This window comes from Callorhinus ursinus, unplaced genomic scaffold (genome assembly GCF_003265705.2).
Source record: "Callorhinus ursinus isolate GAN/ISIS: 27379988/994484 unplaced genomic scaffold, GSC_fseal_2.0 scaffold8, whole genome shotgun sequence".
Lineage (NCBI taxonomy): Eukaryota > Metazoa > Chordata > Mammalia > Carnivora > Otariidae > Callorhinus > Callorhinus ursinus.
The window spans coordinates 9,923,161-9,945,174 of NW_027397070.1; the positions used below are offsets into that span (position 1 = coordinate 9,923,161).

The 22,014-nt window shown below is 40.2% G+C and overlaps 1 protein-coding gene across 4 annotated transcripts in view; it reads left to right on the forward strand.

The window, feature by feature from the left end:
- AKAP6 (A-kinase anchoring protein 6) overlaps positions 1 to 22,014 on the forward strand; it is a 584,567-nt gene that overhangs the window by 181,220 nt on the left and 381,333 nt on the right. For 3 of the 4 annotated variants that reach the window (XM_073895064.1, XM_073895063.1, XM_073895065.1), the window contains one exon: positions 7,588 to 7,945. In XM_073895064.1, the coding sequence (XP_073751165.1) occupies positions 7,622 to 7,945 (324 nt within the window). In that variant the 5' untranslated portion in view covers positions 7,588 to 7,621. Of the gene's footprint in view, positions 1 to 3,034; positions 3,055 to 7,587; positions 7,946 to 22,014 lie in introns of those variants that run through there. The other variant, XM_073895066.1, reaches the window with a different exon arrangement.

Sequence of the window (22,014 nt, forward strand, 5' to 3'; positions counted from 1 at the left end):
TCCTGTTCCATTTTATTTTATTTTTATTTTTTTTTTAAGATTTTATTTATTTATTTGAGAGAGAGAGAATGAGAGATAGAGAGCACGAGAGGGAAGAGGGTCAGAGGGAGAAGCAGACTCCCTGCTGAGCAGGGAGCCTGATGCGGGACTCGATCCCAGGACTCCAGGATCATGACCTGAGCCGAAGGCAGTCGCTTAACCAACTGAGCCACCCAGGCACCCTTCCTGTTCCATTTTAGAATACAACTGTCATCCTATATCTCTTCATTTACATTCTTTTTGGAGTTTCTGCTCCTTGTGAGGTTCATTCCAAACTCCATAGTATGGTCTTCGCAGTACTCTTATGTCCACAACTTACCTTGGAGCCTTATCTGTTTCTGGTCCCCAGCAAGCTCCCATTTCCTCTCATTGCTGAATTATTTGATGATTCTTCCAACTTTTTGGTGTTGAGATGTCCCCCCAGGCTGGAATTCTTTACCCATTTCCCTTTTATCCCTGCCCATCTAAATCATACCTGTTTTTACAAGCCTATCTCAAATGTTACTGTATCAGAAAATATTCCTCCTTATCTTTCCTTCATTCAGGATGAACCCCAATCCACTGGAGCCTCACAGGGCTTTTTTGGCTCATATCCTGCTTGTGTAATAGGTATGAGTGGGTGAGTGTGCGTGCCTGCGTGCATGCGGGGGCGGGGGGAGAGTTGGAGGGAGGGAAACTGTCCCTATTATAATTTCCTTGAGGGCAAACATAATGAGTCATATATACCCTAACACCTTATATAAAATTGATTCTCAGTAATGTCAGTTGATTTGAAGTGAATCTTGTTTCATTTTCTTTGTGTTAATAGCATTGACAAGAGCAACAATTGTGTAGATTATGGATTAGAGTTTTACAGTCCATTTCCTCTCAAGACATTTTCTTGAATAACAGAAAGGTAGTTGCCTAATGCTTAAAGATGATCATTAGCAACTTGGGGTGGGAGTAAGAAATATGAACACTCATCATTGAATCCAGGTCTGCATGCTCATGACCATGGGTACCATTTGCAGCTGACTGGTTGATGTAGCCAAATGAATCTCTGAGTGACAGGAACCGACTGCTGTGGTGGGGGAAAGAAAACATGGGAGGTATGGTGACTAGAGGAGTCAATCTGGGTGTCTGTGCCACAGGAGAAGGATTTAAATAATCTGGGATGGGGGTGGGGTGGGGGGAAGGAGGAGAGGCTGAGGAAGGAAGATGATTGATGAAGTGTGTTACGGCTGACAGAAGACCCTATGCTCTGGATGAGGGAGTTAGCGATGATTGAAGGGAGACTGGGAGAGGTCTCTGTGTGATTAGCAGGATATAATCAACCATCTGCCTGGGGACACAGCCATGCACAAAGGACATATTAAAGGGGAAAAAAGAGAGAGAGGAAACATCAGTGATAACACCAAGAAAATCTTTTTAATTGCAGAAATCTGTCAGGGCCCCACTATTTACATGTTGGCCCCTCCCCACCACCCCATCACTTGAAGTCCTTCTCATGAAAATCTGCTTGCAGGCTGCTCTGTTGTGGCAGGAGGATTAGAAAGTGAGACTAATCTGGGGTTATGGCAGTGATCTCACTAAACCTTGTTACTCCAGGTGAATGCTGGAGGCCTTGGGGCCAGGAGTAGAGGGCTGAGGAGAAGGAGGAATCAGACAGTGTTTATGGAAACTTCCTTAGGAGCATCTTACAAAAAACCACTCTCTCTTTTCCCCCCCAAGTAAAAATCTAACAACACTTGGCAGGAACTCTTGGGCTCCCCTCTTTTAAAAAGCTTAGAGCTATTTAAAGTTTCCCAATGTTTGACCTTGCAAGAGGCCAGGGAGATACACAGGCCGCAAGATTTAAAACCAGATGATGAATTAGAGCCTCATTCATCTAGGTAGGCCATGACATTTAATTCAGCAATTTATTAGACTTGTTTTTGTGTTTTCTTTGCAGAGCCTAATTCTAGAATGCTGGAATCAGATACAGGGTACACCTCTTAAGTTTCTTTATTTTTTCTTAATGCAGTCAAAGCATGGGAGCTAACCTTAGACAAAAATGAAAACATTCCAGTGGAACTTTTTTTTCCCTTTCAGAATTCATTGTCTCTATGAATAGGTTCTGTGAATAATGATTATGAGAATATAAAAGAAATGAAGACGGAGGAAAAAAGGACACTTAGTGATGCCTAACAATTTTCTCTATCTCAGTTTTGTAACATGTGCTTTGTAGCAAGCAGATCTGTTAACTTGGCTAGAATTATACTTTAGTCTCTCACTTGTTTTTTGGGGAGTAAGCAGAGCATAGAAAGATTGAGAGTAAGTACTTAGGTTTGGGGTTATTTAACATGGTTGGTAAAACTGCCTCTCAAACTATACACCTGATGATGTTCTTACTTGGAAAGAACAGTTTCTTCCTAAGAAAGGAGAGGGAACTTGAACCTATTTCCTTCAGATTGGCTCTGTCAGCTGGTTATGTTAATGTAGTGCTATTCGTTTATTTATAAATTTATTAATTTATTCTGTTTTAGGATTGCTCTGTTTTTTAGATACATAGTCTTGGTTCTTCTGGACCGTGACTGGATGTGCTCTGTCCACCCAGACACTCTTTTCCATAGTGATCCTTGTCTTGGCAACTGTCTCCTTTTTCTCTGCTCACTTATCACGGCTTGTTTGCAAAAGACCTAACTATTAACTGCACAGGCCTGGAGCTTATACATAAGCTTCCAAATAGGGACAGCAGAGTAGCCTTCTCTGTGTAAGAGATTTAGGCTCCGGAGGGCATAGGAAGCCGGTGCCCTACAGACTCGCCCGTGTCCTGCTGGAGTGGAGCAGCCCTGATACCAGCCTTTATCTTATTTGGCCACAGGAAGAGAACCCGAGGGGGGTGGAGAAGGAGGAGGCAGACGCTTAATCCTGAAGGACCTTTAGGGACAAGAGCATTTACAGTGAGTACATGCGGCAGATTTCCGGCTTTTCTATTCTTTTATTTAAGAGGGAAAAACGACAAGAGAAGGGAGAAAGAGGTCGCAGCTTTGATGGGTGTGTAGCTGCATGTTTTGTCTCCTAGCTTGGTCAAAGAACACTCTCTGATTTAAATGTGACTTAGTCAAATGCGTTCTGCTCACATCAGGTTTCAACTAAAAATCTGTGGACTGTCAGGAAGATAGCAGAACCAATCCTTGTTAGTAAGCAATTCATGGTATGTTTCTTCTGTTTGTATAGGATGAGAAATAGAGTATTCTGGGAAAAACCCTCCCACAAATTAAAAAAAAAAGCTTTAAAATCTTTACTGCTTGCATGTTTTGTACTTTAAATGTTGAATCTTCTTTGGATTTGTGGAAAGGAAAGGATTTGACTTATGTATTTTTAACAGCCGCTGGGATAAAGGTGGTATTATCTCTAATGCTGGAGAGGTGGCCACAGCTAAGCGTTTGATGGGGGAGGGGAAGGGGAGGTCACTGGGTTCCAAAAAGCTGGTTGATCACCCCTGTCACACACCTTTGGAACCCGAGGAAGTGGTTGGGCACCTGTATACATCTGGGTCACTGCTTTCATTTGCATCATCAGAAGTTGTCTGCTGGCTTTAAAAGAAAGTTTCACTGTGACTGGGAAGGAATCTTTTCGCAAGATGCCTTATAAAGGAAGAATACAAAACTTAATGGTATTTAGAAGAACATATAATAGACTTGTGTTGAATTTCCTGCTATTTGCATTCAAATGGAGTAATTAATGTGATGGGAAAGCAAGCTTGAGTAGTCCTTATAGGGGCAGGAACATATACACAAAGATTGTTACTATAGGTCTCTAAAATATGAAGCAGTTTTCCTTTAAATTATAAATTTATCTCTGACATCAGATGTGATTTTGTGAAAATCAAAAATAGAGATTGGTTATCCATGGATGGTACATTAAATGTGTGCTACTAGAATTGAAAATTAAATGTTTATAGTAATTACTTTCCATGAAAATAGATAATTAACCAATTTTATGCCACTTTCCAGGCTTGCTATGCTGTCATGACACATATGATATTCCTTTCCCAGTGGCAAAGGTCTACTAGAGGGAAAATAGACAGAAATTGAAGTAAAACCTCAGTAGGGCACTGCTTTGCTTTACTTCTCTGAGATACGGGAATTCTCTTGTTTCCAGTCTGATCAGTTAAATATGGAAACCTCATGTCCATGTTGAAATTTTATAGATGCAGGAAAATTTTGCTTTGCAGCTTGATTGTAAGTTTTCCTTACCCTTTACTCATGTGTGATGAACCCCAGCTACATTTTTAATATTTTTATCTTGTTCTGTGTGTCCTCTACATATATAACCACGTCTCTATCGTCAGTCTTTAATTTCAAACTATAAGGGGAGAGGATCTCATGTATTTGTTTCTCTGGGAGGAATTAGCAACACATAACGTGTAAATAATAATTGACAAAAGGCATTTGCATGGTACTACTTTATTTCCATTAAGTAGGATAAATCTATTGATAACGTTCATGTGCTTTGGTAAAATGGAAGGCCAGCACTTAGTGTCTGCACAGTTCTCAGTATAGGCAGGATGCTTCCAATGGCTTTGAAATCTCTGGATAAATAACCCTAGGTAATCACAGATTCTTACGGTCAGATGGGATCTCACTCATCATCTAGTCCAGTTTTGTCATTTTACCTATGGGGAAACTGAGACCCCAAAATGTGGAGCCTCTTGCCCCACACAGAACTGCCCTGTGCCTGTTTAGTGCACAGCCTGATGGTATATATGGAAATGTTGTATGTTGGGACATAAATTGCTTTGAGCCAATTTTTTAGTATGTTCTTTAGTTTACAGTAGGATGTATATTCCAGAGAAGGCCCTATGCTGATTTAGGAGTTTCAGAGAAAACATAATGACCAAGCATCATTTTTCAGTTGTGCAGGGAGCTTGGGAGGGATCTGGGGTTGGGTGTCTGAGTGGGTGAGTGGTTTTGGCTGAAACAGTTCACTGTACATTACCCTGGCATTTAGTTTTCTGACTTTGGGTGAGTCTGGTTTCTTAGAAGAGGTAACCACTGTGACACCAGGGTCATCTTCATTTATCACCAATTCTATGACCTTCTGCGGGAAACCTTTATTAACCTTTGTGTATCAGATTCCTTCTCTGGGATTGTGATTCTAAACAGATCCCCCAGAGAGCAGCGGATTGATTAAAACTTTAAAAGCGCTTTGGGAAATCAGAACCAGAGCCTGTCTGAGGCTAGGGTATGAATAAATAGTATGGTAGCTCACTCTTCTTGGAGTTTTATCGCTCCTGGAGTTCTGATCTCTTAACGGGTTTTTTTTTTTAAATGGCCAGGTTTAGTATTATTTAAAAAAACTGTATGGAAGTGTCGTTAAAAATGTGGGGTATGGGCGCCTGGGTGGCTCAGTTGGTTAAGCGACTGCCTTCGGCTCAGGTCATGATCCTGGAGTCCCGGGATCGAGTCCCGCATCGGGGTCCCTGCTCAGCGGGGAGTCTGCTTCTCCCTCTGACCCTCTTCCCTCTCGTGCTCTCTATCTCTCATTCTCTCTCTCTCAAATAAATAAATAAAATCTTTAAAAAAAAATGTGGGGTATGGATTTGTCCCTCTTGCAATCAGGTGGAGAAAGCTGTTGAGTTGAAGCCTAAAACCATTCTCTAAGGCAGGTACCAAAGTGATAAACCTACTTTATGACATTTTAGTTTTGCAAATAACTTTGCTTTCAAAAATTCGTCCATAAAGCTGCTTATCATTTAATTTAAAAATTAAATGTACAAGAAATCAGGAGGGGGCAGTACACTGCAGCATTGGAAGGCTTCTGAAATAATATATCATAGGAATAACTTATTCTTAAGGTTTTTGTCAATTCAGTAAGTCTTTTTATTCTCTGTACCCATTTCTGTATGGAAAGTTACATGTTCCTGGTAAAATTAGGAGCTTCCCCCAATCTCTATTTTTGTAGGTAAAATAATTTTGCTATTGTTACTAAGTGAATATTAAGAATCTCAAGAAATACAGGCTACTTTCTGATAATCACATTTAATTTCATATTTTGTTCAGTCACCTTTCATCTTTGGGGAAGGGAGCTAGAATGTGTAGAACCAGAAAAATCTAATAAAAGAAAAAGAAACCCATTACCTCGAGTAGAAGAACCTGCTCCTGAAACTAAAAATAATGTTTCTATAAAATGTTTAAAGTACAAGATCCTAAAAGTTGTTATTTTATATTAAACTGTTCTAGAAGAAAGATAAATTATATAGCTTAGATCATTACATTAGTAAATGAGCTTACTCTTAAGCTTATCAACTTTATTATTACTTACACTTATGTTGTTTTAAATATATTTAATTAACATTTTATTTACTAGATTTCATTTATGTATTTGAGAGAGAGAGCACAAGTGGGGGAAGGGGGACAGAAGGAGAGGGAGAAGCAGACTCCCCACTGAGCAGGGAGCCCGCCTGGGGCTGCCTCGTGGATCCTAGGACTGTGGGATCATGACCTAAGCCCTGAGCCAAAGGCAGCTGCTTAACCAACTGAGCCACCCAGGTGCCTCTTAGTTAACATTTTAATGTTACATGTTTCACAGCAATTTATTACTCTTGAAATCCCAGAAGCCCCTCAAAATTTCAACATAACCAAATAATGTAATTTAAGTTAAGAGTTAATTAGATATACTGTATATACTAACCCACATGATTTATACTTTTTGGCAAACTTTATGTTTGGAATTACTACATGATATATATTTACATAACATATCGTAGAAAGGAGCAACCTCCCCTGAATTCAGCTCAATGTTTTTGTTAATTAGAACAAGTTCCCTCTCTGCTTATCCCATGTATTCAATATATTAGTTATAATGGCCAAAACGATGCTTAGGTGCTTGTAGTAGAAAAGCCCTAAGTAATAGTGGCTATAACCAGATATTGTTTTTCTCTCAATAAAAGAAGTTCAGGGCAGAGGCTAGGACTGATACAATAGCTCCTTGTTATTCTGTGGGATCCATGTTCCCACCACCTTGCTCTACCTTCCTCTACTGGCATACCCCAGAGCATCTCCTGGTCCAAGATAGCAACTAGAACTCTAGCCATCAAGCCCACATTACAGGCTAGAAGAAGGGGGGGCACAGAAGGGCAGAAAGAAGGCACCTCCTTAATTAAGTCAGCTCCCTTTATGCAGCTCTACAAGCATTCTGTACCAAAGTTCCACTTACATCCCCTTGGTCAGAAATTAGTCACATGGCCATACCTGGAAGCCATGGAGATAGGAAATATAGTTTTAAATTCTTGGCAGAAATATGCACAGCGGAAAATCGGGATTTTATTAGTAAGGAATGAGGAGAGAATGGATGGTGAGGTAGGCAATACCACATGGTTTTGTATTCCTATTATATGCTGGGTCTTGGGGCTACTATGTAGAAACTCACAACACCTCCTTCTGTTTTTGCTATGAGCTATGGTTTCTTAATTTAGAAATCTGGCTTAATTTAGAAATCCTGTTTCTTCTGCGAAGTATCATTTCTTTATTTGGCAATCTTGTCTGACTCTTTCCTGCTTTCTTCTTTCCTCTTGCCTTTCAGCTGTTTTGGAAAGAAGTGAGGTTTAGACTTCTCCATGTTAACCATGAGCGTGACACTTTCCCCACTGAGGTCACAGGACCTGGATCCCATGGCTACTGATGCCTCACCCATGGCCATCAACTTGACACCCACTGTGGAGGAGGGTGAGGGAGGAGAGGCAATGAAGGACATGGATTCTGACCAGCAGTATGAAAAGCCCCCTCCACTGCACACCGGGGCCGACTGGAAGATTGTCCTCCACTTACCTGAAATCGAGACCTGGCTCCGGATGACCTCCGAGAGGGTCCGGGACCTAACCTATTCAGTCCAGCAGGACTCAGACAGCAAGCATGTGGATGTGCATCTAGTTCAACTAAAGGTAAGGAAGGTCTCTGGACGTAGGTTCATGCTAGACAGAAGTCTGAAAAAGGTTGTAGCACCTGGAGCCTGCATTCTGTAACTTGCAATGAGGAAACCTCCAGGAAGGAAAACAGAATAGCAGATTTGATACACAGGGGCAGAATTCATTCTTTCCTGATTTTACTTCATGGGTTGATCATCTAGAATCAAATTGACCTTAGGGGATAATGTGGAGAAGTGGGGAAAGAGAAGGGCATTTTGGTGCAGTGTCATAGAAATCAGTTTTGAGAATAAAGTATTATAAAAAGGCTTAATGAAAAGACTCTCATATCATACTGAGCTGTGATTGTGAGTATGGTGTATGATTATTATCTTCTGTTGCAGTTGATGCCGCCTTTGTGGCAAAGAGTGGATTCTGGCATGATGGGGGAAGGGCGGTGTTCTCCTTTTAGAATGAGTCCTTTCATCCAGGTATAATGCATCATGCAGAACAAAGGTGCTTTTCTAACAACTCATTCAGAGTTCAGATGTAAAAAAATATCTGTGGCTTCTAGAGCCCTTGAAAAGCCTGACTTTTGTTAATAGTGAAATGGAGGTGCTAGTAAAGAGTGCTATTACTAAAGATTTTGGCCTAGGGACCCCAAAGTGCAGTGAATCTTGTTCTGTTGTAGTCATTCCTCTCTTCCAGGTCCCTGAGGCAAACACACACTCAGGTTAATGACCAGCAAAGCAAGGCAGATTTATAGCCAGTCTGGGCATTGGCCCCAAACCCTAAGGGAAATTTCTAGTGAGTTAGATGAGATCCTAAGGAGAATTCTTTTACCTAAGCTCATTCATCCTAAATGATCTGAAACCAAAGACCAAACAGATTCTTGGATCTTAACACTTAAATGGTTTGTAGTCTGCAGCCATCAGTGTGAGAAGAGAGGATGGGCAGTTAAGGCAAGAGAGCATGTTCCCCAAAGCCTAGAGCATGGCTGGCTCAGCCTTCTCAGGCTGGTTCAACAGGTCCTGAGCCCAGCTGCCGCATTGGAGAGAGTGTCCAAGAGAGGGGAAGAGGGAACTGGGGGAGAGAGAGAGAAAACAAAAAAAGCCAGAATGGCAAGGTGGTTGGGCTTCTCCCAGCTTAAGCAGGCCTGTGTGGTCTTTCCACAGGATCTTGGGAAGAAGTTGCAAAATGGTAACAGAGAGATGGCTAGGAACCAGCTTCAGTGCAAGCTGAGCTGTTTCTTCACTGTGGCAACAGGAAATGGTGTGTCTCAGTCCTTGATATAGGGTTCCTTTAATCGAAGGAGCAGCTCTCCCACTCCCCGAGGCTGGAGTGGAATGGAAGTAAGGGTGCTCCACCTCACCACTCCTTTCCTCTGTTCCCTCTAAGTGCACTTACATGTCAATAAGTAAGTAAGTAAATACAGGGTTTGGGGTTGTAAGGAAAGTTGACTATTGCTCCCCCAAATCTTACCAGAAAAGATGGTAAAAGATTAAAGGAGAATTTGGGGGGCAGGAAATGGAAATATCTTGAGAAGACTCCACTAAAAATGCTGCTAAGGGCTCCTTAAAACATGAATGTGTCTGTTAATTTAATCACATCAGTAATACATGCAAATTTAAATTTAAATTTCAAACTGGCATGTAAAGTTTTGATATCATTAACCAGGGTTATGTTTAGTGTTTGAGAAATCACCTCTAGGGTGATTTGCTTGTCTTTTTCTCCTTGGAACTGTCTGTCATCCTCTCTCCTTAGTCCAAAAGCATTTTGCCCCTGCCTCCATCCTGCCCTGTTCCACAGTGTGGTCTGTCTCCCCTGCTGAAAGAGGAGCCCCAGAAGGGCAGGAATTCACCATAGTAATCACATAATAGTTCATTAATGGCTGCTAAGGGGATGAATTGAAATTGTTTTATGTTAATTTCATTTTAGGGATTCTATCATTACTTTTTTTTTTTTTTGCAATTTATTTCATCAAGTGACTTAACCGGCGTTTTCCATTATGTTCTCAAATATTCTGTAATAATTGAGCTCTTCCGCATTGAGCCCAAAGTCAATGAACTCTGGTCAGTGAACTGAGGCCTAATCTATACAAGGATTTAGTTTTGGTCTCCTAATCTGCTTGGTTTAATGTCCCCCTTTTTTTGTGTAATATTTCTTTATTCAATCAAGCACCTCGATGCATTTAAAAGATTTTTAAATAGATGTCAGTTTCTTAGATCTCCACATTGATCCACAAAATAGAAGGGGAACTTGGGCATAATGTTTTATATGTGAAAACACAACAAAACAACTGTGTAGAAGCTGCTCTCAATTAAGGGATGTGGCAAAGCAGAGGGGAAGGCCCAGCCTGGGCAAGGCCAGCCATCTGCTATGGGGTATCCCACCTTGGCTCCTACCGCCTTGGTGCATAACTCAGTTTATTAATTTTCATGAAAAGTAACCATCACAGGGATGGGAATGCCATGGCTTTAAGGACTAATACAGGTACGGATAATTCCTAAATTTATATATCTATCCCAGTGTTCTCCCAGGAACCCCAGCTGCCTAACTGACATCTCTAATTGTGTCTTTAAGTGAGCATCTCAAACCAAATATGCCTATTGAAAAGCTCTTAATTCCTCCTGCCCCCATATCTTTCTAATTTCAGTGGAAGGCACGGCACCTTGCCAAGCCCAAATATGACTCCCCAGCCCACGCATGTCTATCCAGAAGTCCTGTGGCTCCACCTCCAAAATATGACCTAAAGCCATTCACTTCTCCCCAGCGCTACTGCTGTCACCCTAGACAGGCCACGTGACTGCTTGCCTGGGTTACTTTTAGAGCCTCCTCTACCACCCTGCACTTTATTCTCCACACAGGAGCCAAAAGAATCTTTTAAAATTTAAATCAGGTCATGTTACTCCCTTGCTTCCTATTGGCCATAACAAACCCCAAATCTCTTCCTGTGGCTCTGCACCTGTTTGGTTCTCTGGCCATATCTCCTGTTGTTTCCTGCTTGTTCATAAAGCTCCAGGCACATTGGAAGTTCCAAAGGAATGTTAGGCTAGTTCTTGGCCTCAGCGCTTTTCCTCTTCCCTCTGCCTAGCAACTTTCTTCCTCTATCTTTGCCTGGCAGAGTCTGAATCATCATCAAGCAGTCAGGCAGAGGCGCAGCCAAGTTCTAACATCTGGAGGTGCAAGCCTAGGAGAGAGTTGGGCAGGGGTTGTGCTGTGTTTGGTGAAGGGCAAACATACAAAAAAAGGAGCTACCCGCACCTAACTTGTCTTTGTGCCTCACACTCCCTTTCACATTGCTTGCTCTATGTCTTGTCATTGTGGTTTTCTCTATCATCGTGTGGACATAGAACTTAAAAAATCAGTTGACCCCAAAGATACAAATGTAGTGATCCGAAGGGGCACCTGTACCCCAATGTTTATAGCAACAATGTCCACAATAGCCAAACTGTGGAAAGAGCCAAGATGTCCACCGACAGATGAAATGTTAAAGAAGATGCGGTGTAAACACACACACACACACACACACACACACACACACACACACACACACACACACAGAGTGGAATATTATGCAGCCATCAAAAAATAAATCTTGCCATTTGCAATGACGTGGATGGAACTAGAGGGTATTATGCTAAGTGAAATAAGTCAATCAGAGAAAGACAAGTGTCATATGATCTCACTGATATGAGGAATTTGAGAAACAAGACAGAGGATCATAGGGGAAGGGAGGGAAAAATGAAACACGATGAAACCAGAGAGGGAGACAAACCATAAGAGACTCTTAATCTCAGGAAACAAACTGAGGGTTGCTGGAGTGGAGGGGGGTGGGAGGGATGGGGTGGCTGGGTGATGGACATTGGGGAAGGTATATGCTATGGTGAGTGCGGTTAATTGTGTAAGACTGTACCTCTGAAACAAATAATACATTATATTTTAATAAAAAAAATAAAAATAAACATAAGGTTAGATCCTAAAAAAAAAAAAATCAGTTGAAAAGTGCTTTTGGAAAATGCTCAGGACAGGCTCAGCCTCTGTTTTCGTTTGTTTGCTTGTTTGTTTTTTAGATTCAACATATAAGTGAAATCATATGGTATTTGTCTTTCTTTGTCTGACTTATTTTGCTCAGCATAATGCCTTCTGGGTCCATCCATGTTGTCACAAATGCAAGATTTCATTCTTTTTTATGGCTGAGTAATATTCCATTGTGTATATATACCACATCTTCTTTATCCATTCATCTATGGATGGATACTTGGATTTCTTCTCTATCTTGGCTATTGTGTATAATGCTGCAGTAAACATAGGGATGTATATACCTTTTGAACTAGTGTTTTTGTTTTCTTTGGGTAAAGACCCAAAGAATAGAAATGGCATTTCTATTTTTAATTTTTTAAGGAACCTTCATGCTGTTTTCTACAGTATGTTCCCACCATCAGTGCATGACAGATTCCTTTTATCCTTATCAACATTTGTTATTTCTTATGTTTTTGATTTTAGCCATTCTGACAGATGTAAGGTGGTATCTCATTGTGGTTTTGATTTGCATTTCCCTGATGATTAGTGATGTTGAGCATCTTTTCATGTGTCTGTTGGCTATCTGTATGTCTTCTTTAGAAAAATGTCTATTCAGATCCTTTGCCCATTTTTAATTGTATTATTATTATTATTATTATTATTATTGGAGTTGAGTTGTATATATTCTTTATATATTTTGGATACAAACCCCTTATCAGATAGATAATTTGCAAATATCTTCTCCGGTTCAGTAAGTTGCCTTTTTGTTTTGTTGAAGTCCTGTGGCTCCACCTCCAAAATATGACCTAAAGCCAGTGCTACTGCTGTCACCCTAGACAGGCCATGTGACTGCTTGCCAGGGTTACTTTTAAAGCCTCCTCTACCACCCTGCACTTTATTCTCCACACAGGAGCCAAAGGAATCTTTTAAAATTTAAATCAGGTCATGTTACTCCCTTGCTTCCTATTGGCCATAATAAACCCCAAATCTCTTCCTGTGGCTCTGCACCTGTTTGGTTCTCTGGCCATATCTCCTGTTGTTTTCTTCTTGTTCATAAAGCTCCAGGCACATTGGAAGTTCCAAAGGAATTTAGGCTCTGCTGTGCAAGAGCTTTTTATTTTGGTGTAGTTCAAATACCTTAATTTTGTTTTTCTTTCCCTTGTCTGAGGAGACATATCCATAAATATGTTGCTAAGGCTGATGTGCAGAGATTACTGCCTATGTTTTCTTTAGGAGTTTTATGGTTTCAGATCTCACATTTAGGTCATTAATCCATTTTGAGTTTATTTTTTGTAAGGTATAAGAAAGTGGTCCAGTTTTATCCTTTTGCATGTAGCTGTCCAGTTTTCCTAACACCATTTATTGAAAAGACTGTCTTTTTCCCACTGCATAATCTTGTCTCCTTAGTTGTGGATTAATTGACCATATAAGCATGGGTTTATTTCTGGGCTCTCTAGTATGTTCCATTGAGCTATGTGTCTGTTTTTGTGCCAGAACCATACCGTTTGATTACTATAGCTTTGTGGTATATCCTGAAGTCTGCATTATGATACCACCAACCATGTTCTTCTTTCTCAAGATTGCTTTGGCTCTTTGGGATCTTTTGTGGTTCCATACAAATTTTAGGATTATTTGTTCTAATTCTGTAAAAAATACTACTGGTATTTTGATAGGGATTGCATTGAATCTCTAGATTCCTTCACATAATAGGGACATTTTAACAATTACATTAAATGTCACTTTCTCAAAGAAGCTATTCCTGACCCCTGTTCTTGAAATACCCATCCCCTTTCCCAGCAATTATCTAGTTCATTATTCAGTTAATTAATTAGTTAATTAATCCTTCTTATAACTAGCTATGATTATCTTATTTATTTGTTTACTAGACAGTGTTAGCCCAGTGACCTCAAATGTCTAATTCTCCACTCTATCCCTGTTGCCGAAGACAAGAGCCAGGCATTTGAGAGGGGCTCAGTTCACATTTGTGGTTAAGTCCAAGTCTGTATGGTCAGTGCCTTCTCTCCTCATAGATGGGCTTACACTGGAAGTCACATAAGGAAGGCTGCTTGTTGGGGATTGAATTAGGACAGAGGCATTGCATGAATCAAGGCCCAAGTACTTTTTGGGGTGTTACTTTCTCATCAGGGAGAATCTGAGCAGCTCAGCAATCTTGGAGATCCTGCGTAGGAGAATCTGCATGGGGTGGGGACTGGGGGGTCTAGGTGACTTCTTTCTGTAGGTGGCTGTGCCTGGTCCTCCTCCTCCTCCCCACTTTTCTGTCTGACTCCTTCTTTGGTAATGATTTTCTTCAATATGCATATGCTTAGGTCTTTGAGACTCGAAGCCACTCTTTTTCTTTAAAGGTAATTTTGCTTATCTTCTGGCCATTGTGTTGATCTTAAAGTTTATTCATCAGAGACTACACTTACCAACCTTATTTCCAGGTTCTTAGGGGAAGTTTATTGTAACCCCCAGGATGAACTACAAAGCACTATTATTAAAGTTCCCATGCTGGGGGTGGGGAAGTGATTGTTCTAGAGAGTGAATAAAAACATTTAACCTTAAGATTAAAATATGGAAATGATGCAATGTATTATACTATGTAGTTTTCCCATTTAATAAAAATATTTTATTTATTTATTTGACAGAGAGAGAGAGACAGCGAGAGAGGGAACACAAGCAGGGGGAGTGGGAGAGGGAGAAGCAGGCTTCCCGGCTGAGCAGGGAGCCTGATGCGGGGCTCGATCCCAGGACTCTGGGATCACGACCTGAGCCGAAGGCAGATGCTTAACGACTGAGCCACCCAGGCGTGCCTCCAATTTTTTTTTAAGCTGAAAATGTCATCCACATATTTTACTTCTTAGTTTCCAGATATTCTTGAGTAAGAACTATGAGAAGCCAGCTGAACCATTTTTAGAAACTCCCCCTCTCCTCCTCCTCTTTTGGATTCAGAAGCTGTGCTGTGTATGAAAACCAGACTGAAAACCTTACAAGATTTTGACTTTAACTGAGACTTCTCGTCTGGATAAATTCATTTGGGTACTAAATAGGCAAATTTGGCACCTCTGCTTCCTGATTAACAGTCTTCTTAGAATATTATTTGTGTTCCTGGAAACATGACAGGGAAGAGGCAAGGCTTAGACTAACTAGCATAGGCTAAATTATACGGCTACATGACAAATAGAAGTTTTAATGTGACTTAGCTGGAATCAGCTCCCCAAATAACCCACTTTAGATAAATTGTATTCTCAGCCACCTCCAGAAAAAGTTTGTCTGTTTCTTCAATTTGGGCCTGGTTCTCAAAGTTAGAACATTAAACAGAGACTTTGTTTACAAGATGTTCCGACTGGGCTGTATCCAGACTGAGATGTGCCTGACATCTGGAGTGGATCCAGATACCCAGTGACTTACATGGGGTCTGGAGGGCTTGCTGGAAAAACGGCTTGAATCCTCTCTATAGCTGAGGCTGGCATATCAGATGGGCCTGATGGACTGAAAGTGATGGGAGTCCTGGGATGATGGAGCTCTTGGGAGAGAATTCACCCTCATCATGGGGCAAGGAGTTTGTCCCAGTGCAGGAGGGAGAATGGGTGAGGAGGGGAGTGGTAGTTTGTGGTAAAGTGTGTTTCTGGCTCCGGAGCCCATCCTGAGCAGCCAGCCAGGCAGCATGGGGACTCAGTGAGGGGAGGAGGTTGTGAGTGTGACTTGGAGCACCCATCTTAGTTGACTCTCTGCCTGGAGTTCTTCCCTCCCCTTGTACAGCAGATGTAGAGGAAAGAGTGTTTCTTCTTCCACTGCTGGAGCATAACTAGCTGAGCTCTGCTTGAGGTGGCAGAGGTCTACTAAAGTGGCAGCTGTGGAGTCCAGGGATTGCTGGCCAGGACAGTGAGCAACAGCCAGAGTTGATTCTTGGGCACATCTAAAATATGCCCTAGGATTCTCAGAAAATCTCGATAAAGGGAACTCTGAATGAAACTAAAATTCTGACATCAACAGTTTGGAGCTTGGAGGATTCTGGTCTTAATATGACCAAGGGCTACAGCCTAAAACACTCAATTTTACCATCTTTGGGCAGTTTCTGATTTCTAACACATCTTAAGTTAAAGTTAAGTGAGTACCAATTTAAGATTGAAGGCCAAATATCTTTCTTTGGGAGGAAGAGTAGATATTTTTTTCTTTTTGCCCTTTAGACCGCTGTTTTCCAAGAACAGCACTGTTTTCTCAATTCATTAGTATGTTGTGAAATTAATTTAAGGAATTAAAGAGCTAAAACAATGAAATAAAATTACTTGAAGTAAGGATAAATACTGTTTGTGCAACTTGGTTAGGTATATACATATATTACATATATATGTTGGATCGTGGGGTAAAATTTATGTCTTTCTCCAAATCAAGGCCAGGACAGGGTGGTAGTTACTGCTTTAGACCACTGTCAACTTTTCTCAGTATCTTTGATATATTTTAATTTTGGAACATACCATGCAAGTAAATGTAACCTGGTACTAATTTTTCCATCATTTTTTTTTGTACTTATATGGGAACAGAACTCACATGAAATGCCCATTAAATTGGCAACCCCAAAGCATGTTCCAAATCCCAGGAAACTGGAAAATAAAGCTTAGTTTTCTGTTGATAGATATGAAGATGTTAATTTGTTTTTATTTTCCCAAAGCCCAGATTTGTGGCTGGAATCTCTTTTTTGGTTGATGTGAATTCCTTAGAGGGTATTTTCTCAGGGAAACTGGATGCTCATTGTCAAGTGTTTTGGGAGTGTGGCTTCAGTATGGTGCTTATTGGTGAAAAAGTTTTTTCACCAAAAAGTGTGCTAAATAAATACTTTTTGATTGTTGAATGGTTAATATATTTTCATCCTGATTTTGGGAGGTGATCTAAAAGTCTCAGATCCAGCACATGTTTTATGCATGTGAATACTCATGGTTAAGACATGGGAAAATTAACCTCGGTAGCTTCTGACACATATTACTATGGAAAATCTTTGGGTATGCATGTATCTTAGCTACATGCACTGATGTATTTAGAGCTCAGGATGGGCACATTAACTGTCAATGTATCCCAATAAGTCTATCAGATTGCCCAGCTGTGTAATCTTCTTTTTTAAGAGTGGAAGAGTGGGAAGGGGCAGAGAGAGAGAGAGAGAGAGAGAGAATTTTAAGCAGACTTCATACCCAACATGGAGCTGGATGCAGGGCTCTATCTCACAATCCTGAGATCATGACCTGAGCCGAAATTAAGAGTCAGATGCTCAACTGACTGAGCCACCTGGGCACCCCATCTATATAATTTTTAATTAGCAATAGTAGCATGGAAAATAAGGATTATCATAGACTTCCCAATTTGAAAGAAACCATGAAAACAGAGTTTAGAGAGATGTAATAAATATCATAAAAGATTTGAAAGTGAGTCTAGTGAGAAAAGTCTGAAGAAATGCATTATTTTGATTAGAGAAGTCTGACTGGGATTTGTTACTTAAAAAAATGGGTTTAATGTCAGCATGGTATAGTCTAGTTATGGAAAGAGTAAGTCATGGGGATGAAAGGTACGGCATAGTGAATATAGTCAATGGTATTGTAATAGCATTGTATGGTGACAGATGGTAGCTACACTTGTGGTGAGCAGAGCATAGCACATAGAGGTGTGGAATCACTGTGTCATACACTTGAAACTAATATAACATTGTGTGTCAACCATACTTCAATTAAAAAAAATAAAATAATGTCAGCATGAACTATCAGTGAGCAACAATTGTCATCAGTTTCCGTGGTCTCAAGAGGTTAGATGTATGTAGGAGCAGTCCACCAGAGGCAGGACACAAGTTAATTCTCTTCCCTTGCCTAGAGAGTTTTCAGTTCTGTAGCATTCCCTGAATGGCTGATATGTACCAGGAGTTTTTATTTACAATATGGTATTTAATCCTTACCATAATTCCCTATCATAGATGAGGAAGTTGAGTCTTAGGTTAGTAGCTGATCAGCTTGGGAGTCAAACCATGCTTTTTGAGTCTTAAGTTGAATATTTTTTCTATTTCAGTGCAGTGGCCTCACACCCTTCTAGAGGTGTGAGAAATTTTGGTGGCTATAAGGTATAAGACAATAAGTTCTGGTTTTCTTGTGTTAGATGTTTAAGATGAATGGATTTGAGGGTGGGGGCTCATTGTTTTTTTCTTTTAATTAAGAAGAAGATCCAACCTGTGTGTATTTAAATTCATCACCAGTAGGAATGTGAGAGTTTTGAAATCGTGGGGTCCCTTTGAGTAGGAGTTTTCATAGCTATTCTGAACTAGGGAGAGAACTTGTTTTGTTTTTGTTTTTTTGTTTTTTGTTTCTCTTCATTATTTGCTCCTATCTTGCCCCTTCAAAATTTTGTATCTCAAAGAGGGAAACATGTAATCTCACTAAAGTGAAATGATGTCCAGGTGTGAATTGCTAGTATCCTAACATGGAAGTGGGTGGAACAAGAGATGGACATCTTTAATAAGAAATGTTGGGGGTGCCTGGGTGGCTCAGTCGTTAAGCATCTGCCTTCGGCTCAGGTCATGATCCCAGGGTCCTGGGATCAAATTCCGTGTTGGGCTCCCTGCTAGGCCAGGGGCCTGCTTCTCCCTCTCTCGCTCCCCACTGCTTGTGCTAGCGTTCTCTCTCTCTCTGTCAAATAAATAAATGAAATCTTAAAAAAAAAAAAAAAGGAAATGTTAAGAAATCAAATGATTTCTAGGTATGGCATGTATAGAGATAGTGGTTCTTATGCTTGGCTGCACAGTAGAATCTCCTTGAAAGCTTTAAAAAAATCCACTTCCCAGGCCCTGTTCTAGACAGCTACATTAGAATCTGGGTTTAGACCTAGGCATCAGTCATGTTAAAGATTCCTCAGGTGATTCCAATGCAGGCTAGAGCTGACAACCCCTGGAAGATGATTTTGAGCAAAGGGTTTTTGGATACATTTCACTCGGTCAATGCATTCCTCCCATTCCTCCCAAAAAGACAGCCAGAGATTTAAAGTAACTGATTTAGGAGCGAAGACTCCTACAGGACTTTTCTGAACTTTTTCAGTTTCTCAAGTGACCTCATAAAGTTAGTAAAAACAGTGAGAGGGAAGGGAATACATCCATACCAGATACCACCCCGTATGTTTTAAATGTATCAATGTTACTCTCTTAAATTTTTTATAAACAAAGAAAACTGAATACAGATAAAGTAAATGTTTCTCTCTCATGTAATTCATACAGCTTTTTGAATTAGAAATTATTTTACAGAGAAGTCTAGGCACAGGGCTGCCCACCTATAATTGTGCTGCCCACCTATAAATGTCACCTTTTGAAGTTGTGCAGTGCACCACCTACACAACTTTCCGTGGTTGCCTTGTATAGGCACGGGAGATAGCTTGAGCAAAGGTTGCTTTGAATATGAAAGACAGAGGGCTTCTTTCCCTGGAGCCAAGGAATGATGAATGATATATATTATTGGAGTTAGTGGAGACACATTTTGAAGGACCATAAATACTTCGAATGCCTCAGAGGAGTCTGGGCTTGGTTCAGTGGTCATAAAGACATCTACAAAGAAATAACATGGTAAAAACTTGTGTCTTAGGATGAGTTTGCGGTATGTGCCTGCTGGTCTGGGAAGGGGAGAGATGGGAGACAGCTATGAGGCCATTTGGTAAATGACAAATGGTGGCTGGCTTGGGTGGTAGAAGGTGGAAACAAGAAAAAGTCCATCAGACCAGGTGGCTGATGCAAGGCCAGAGAGGCCGTGGGGGGAGTCAGAGGTGACTGGGATTCTGTGGCTCAATCTGCCCTTATCAGACTCAAATTGAACTGCTGTGTCTATTATCACTTTGTGTTAGGGCTAAGGGCTGTATTTCTTTGTATAAATGTGAATAGAATAAAAAGGAACAATAGAAATCTCTCCTCTGTTCATTTTAGCCATGTGGCTGTTATTAGTGGGTTTTTTTGTGTAGCTGCTTCCATTGTTCTGTGATAACTCAATGCACCAATTTTCTTCATTATTTGAATGAGGCAGATTTGCCAAATACATCATTAAATGGAAAAGAAATGTATGAAATGGAAGTGGAAAGTGATCTGCTCTTCTCCTGAGGAGGAGGGAAGGGTTATAACAATTACTGGAGAATTGGTTCACAAGGAGGGAAACTGACCTTAGGCAAATTGTGAAGAAAGTCGTTAGTGCTTTCTTGCAGTTTCCCCTCTTCCAGAAACCTACTTTCTACTAAAAGACCCTATAAAGTAATAAACCACAGTATTAACAGTGACTACAGCTCAGACTTTTGCTTCTGCAAAGGAATATTATCACACTGGCCAAAGGCATCCATCGCTGTAATTGTTGGAGTCAGGTGTTAGTGACAAGGCGGGGAGAGATTTCTTCAAATAACACCACATAGAAGACTACCTCCTTTATGCGTGCTCTGGGCCCCCAACCTGGAAATAACTAGGATTGAAATGTTGTTTGAAAAAAAAATGTTAAGTGCAGTATTTACCTCCCTTAGCTTTCAGCTGCCCTCCCAGATAAAGTCCAAATGCCTGGGCATCACTTATAGTTGCTTCCAAGTCTGGACCCAGCTGGCCTATTGTGTCTTCTGACGTTTCCTTTCCAGCACCTCTAAAAAGCCAGGGCCTTTCAGAAATCCATGAATGGAACATGGTTTCTTTCTTCCTGGGAAATCACCTCACTCTTTACCCCAAAATTCTGTGTCTGGGAAAATAGTTGCATATCCTTTGAATCTCAGCTAAAAGGTCACCTATGTGGTGAAACCATTTTGAAGGTCAATCTGATCAATCCTTCTGTAGATTCTCCCCATATTTTCATATGGTGCCCACTGTAGCATGGTGGTAGACACGGTCTTCAATTTGAGTTATGAGGAATCCTGTTTTCTCTACTTGTCCAAGCTTAATATATAGCTTATGTTAGCATGAAATACATTTCCTTTGATTATTTTGTTGATCTAATGGAAATCAATTTACTTAGACCTGTGAATAATTAGCAGATCTTACTGAGGGAGAGTTAGTTCCCACATCTATGATGGAAATCTGAGGGCATGCATGTTTTCATTTTGTTTAACCTTTGACAGAACATCCCGGACACTTTGCACTTTAGGGATATAACTTAGGGGAAAGAGCCTCACCTCAAAACACTATTTGCAATTCTAAAAGTCATGCATCAATGAACATTTAGAGGTAAATCACATTGGTAATGAAAACTTGATATCATTAAAGAATAGTTACTGCAAGGAGACATTCAAAGTTGAGATATTTTAGCTTCTTTGGGGGTTTTTTTGTACTGTATTTTGTAGACAAATGTAGGATTTATCTAAGTGGGTTATCTTGTCACTGTTACAGCAAAAAACTATTAAACAGCTGTGTAGACTTGATGATTTGCTGGGTTCTTCTTTAAATGTGTTAACTCAAGTAGTTCTCCCTGGGGTATATATACCTATCTGTTGGATTCTGGTGTTCTACAATGAGTAATGAGCTAGATAAACCAAAATGAATCTAAACTCTGCATGATCAATACAGTAACTGGCATTGATTATGTGCTTTCCTTTCCTTTTTCTTTTTTCTGCTTCTTGTGATTTATATGTATCTCTTCTTAATTAGTTATAAACCTTAGGTATCTATATTTTTTTTAATAGTATTTCTTTTTAAACTTTTATAAATTAAGTTGTGGGTATGTAAAATGTATTATATTAGAAAAACCAGTGAATTTTCTTCTCAGAACTGGTGGATCTTTGTTTTGTTTAAAACCTAAAATAATTTTAGGTTTCAAATTTATTTTAGGTTTTAAATTTATTTTAGGTTTTAAAATAATTGGACTTAGTTTTTCCTACAGATCTACAAGCAATTATAATTTTTGTCTGCCACTGGACCATAAATAAGAACGAATATTTCAGAACTGTTTAATGTGTTTATTCTAAAATTCAGTACATATTTTAAAATGCAGTCCCATAAATGTGTTGCCGGTTTCCAGAACAAATTTTCTAATTGCTTAAGGCACAAGGCTTTATAGAGACTGTGCAATTATTTACTATAATTTTATGGTCTCCACTTTTATTTTAAA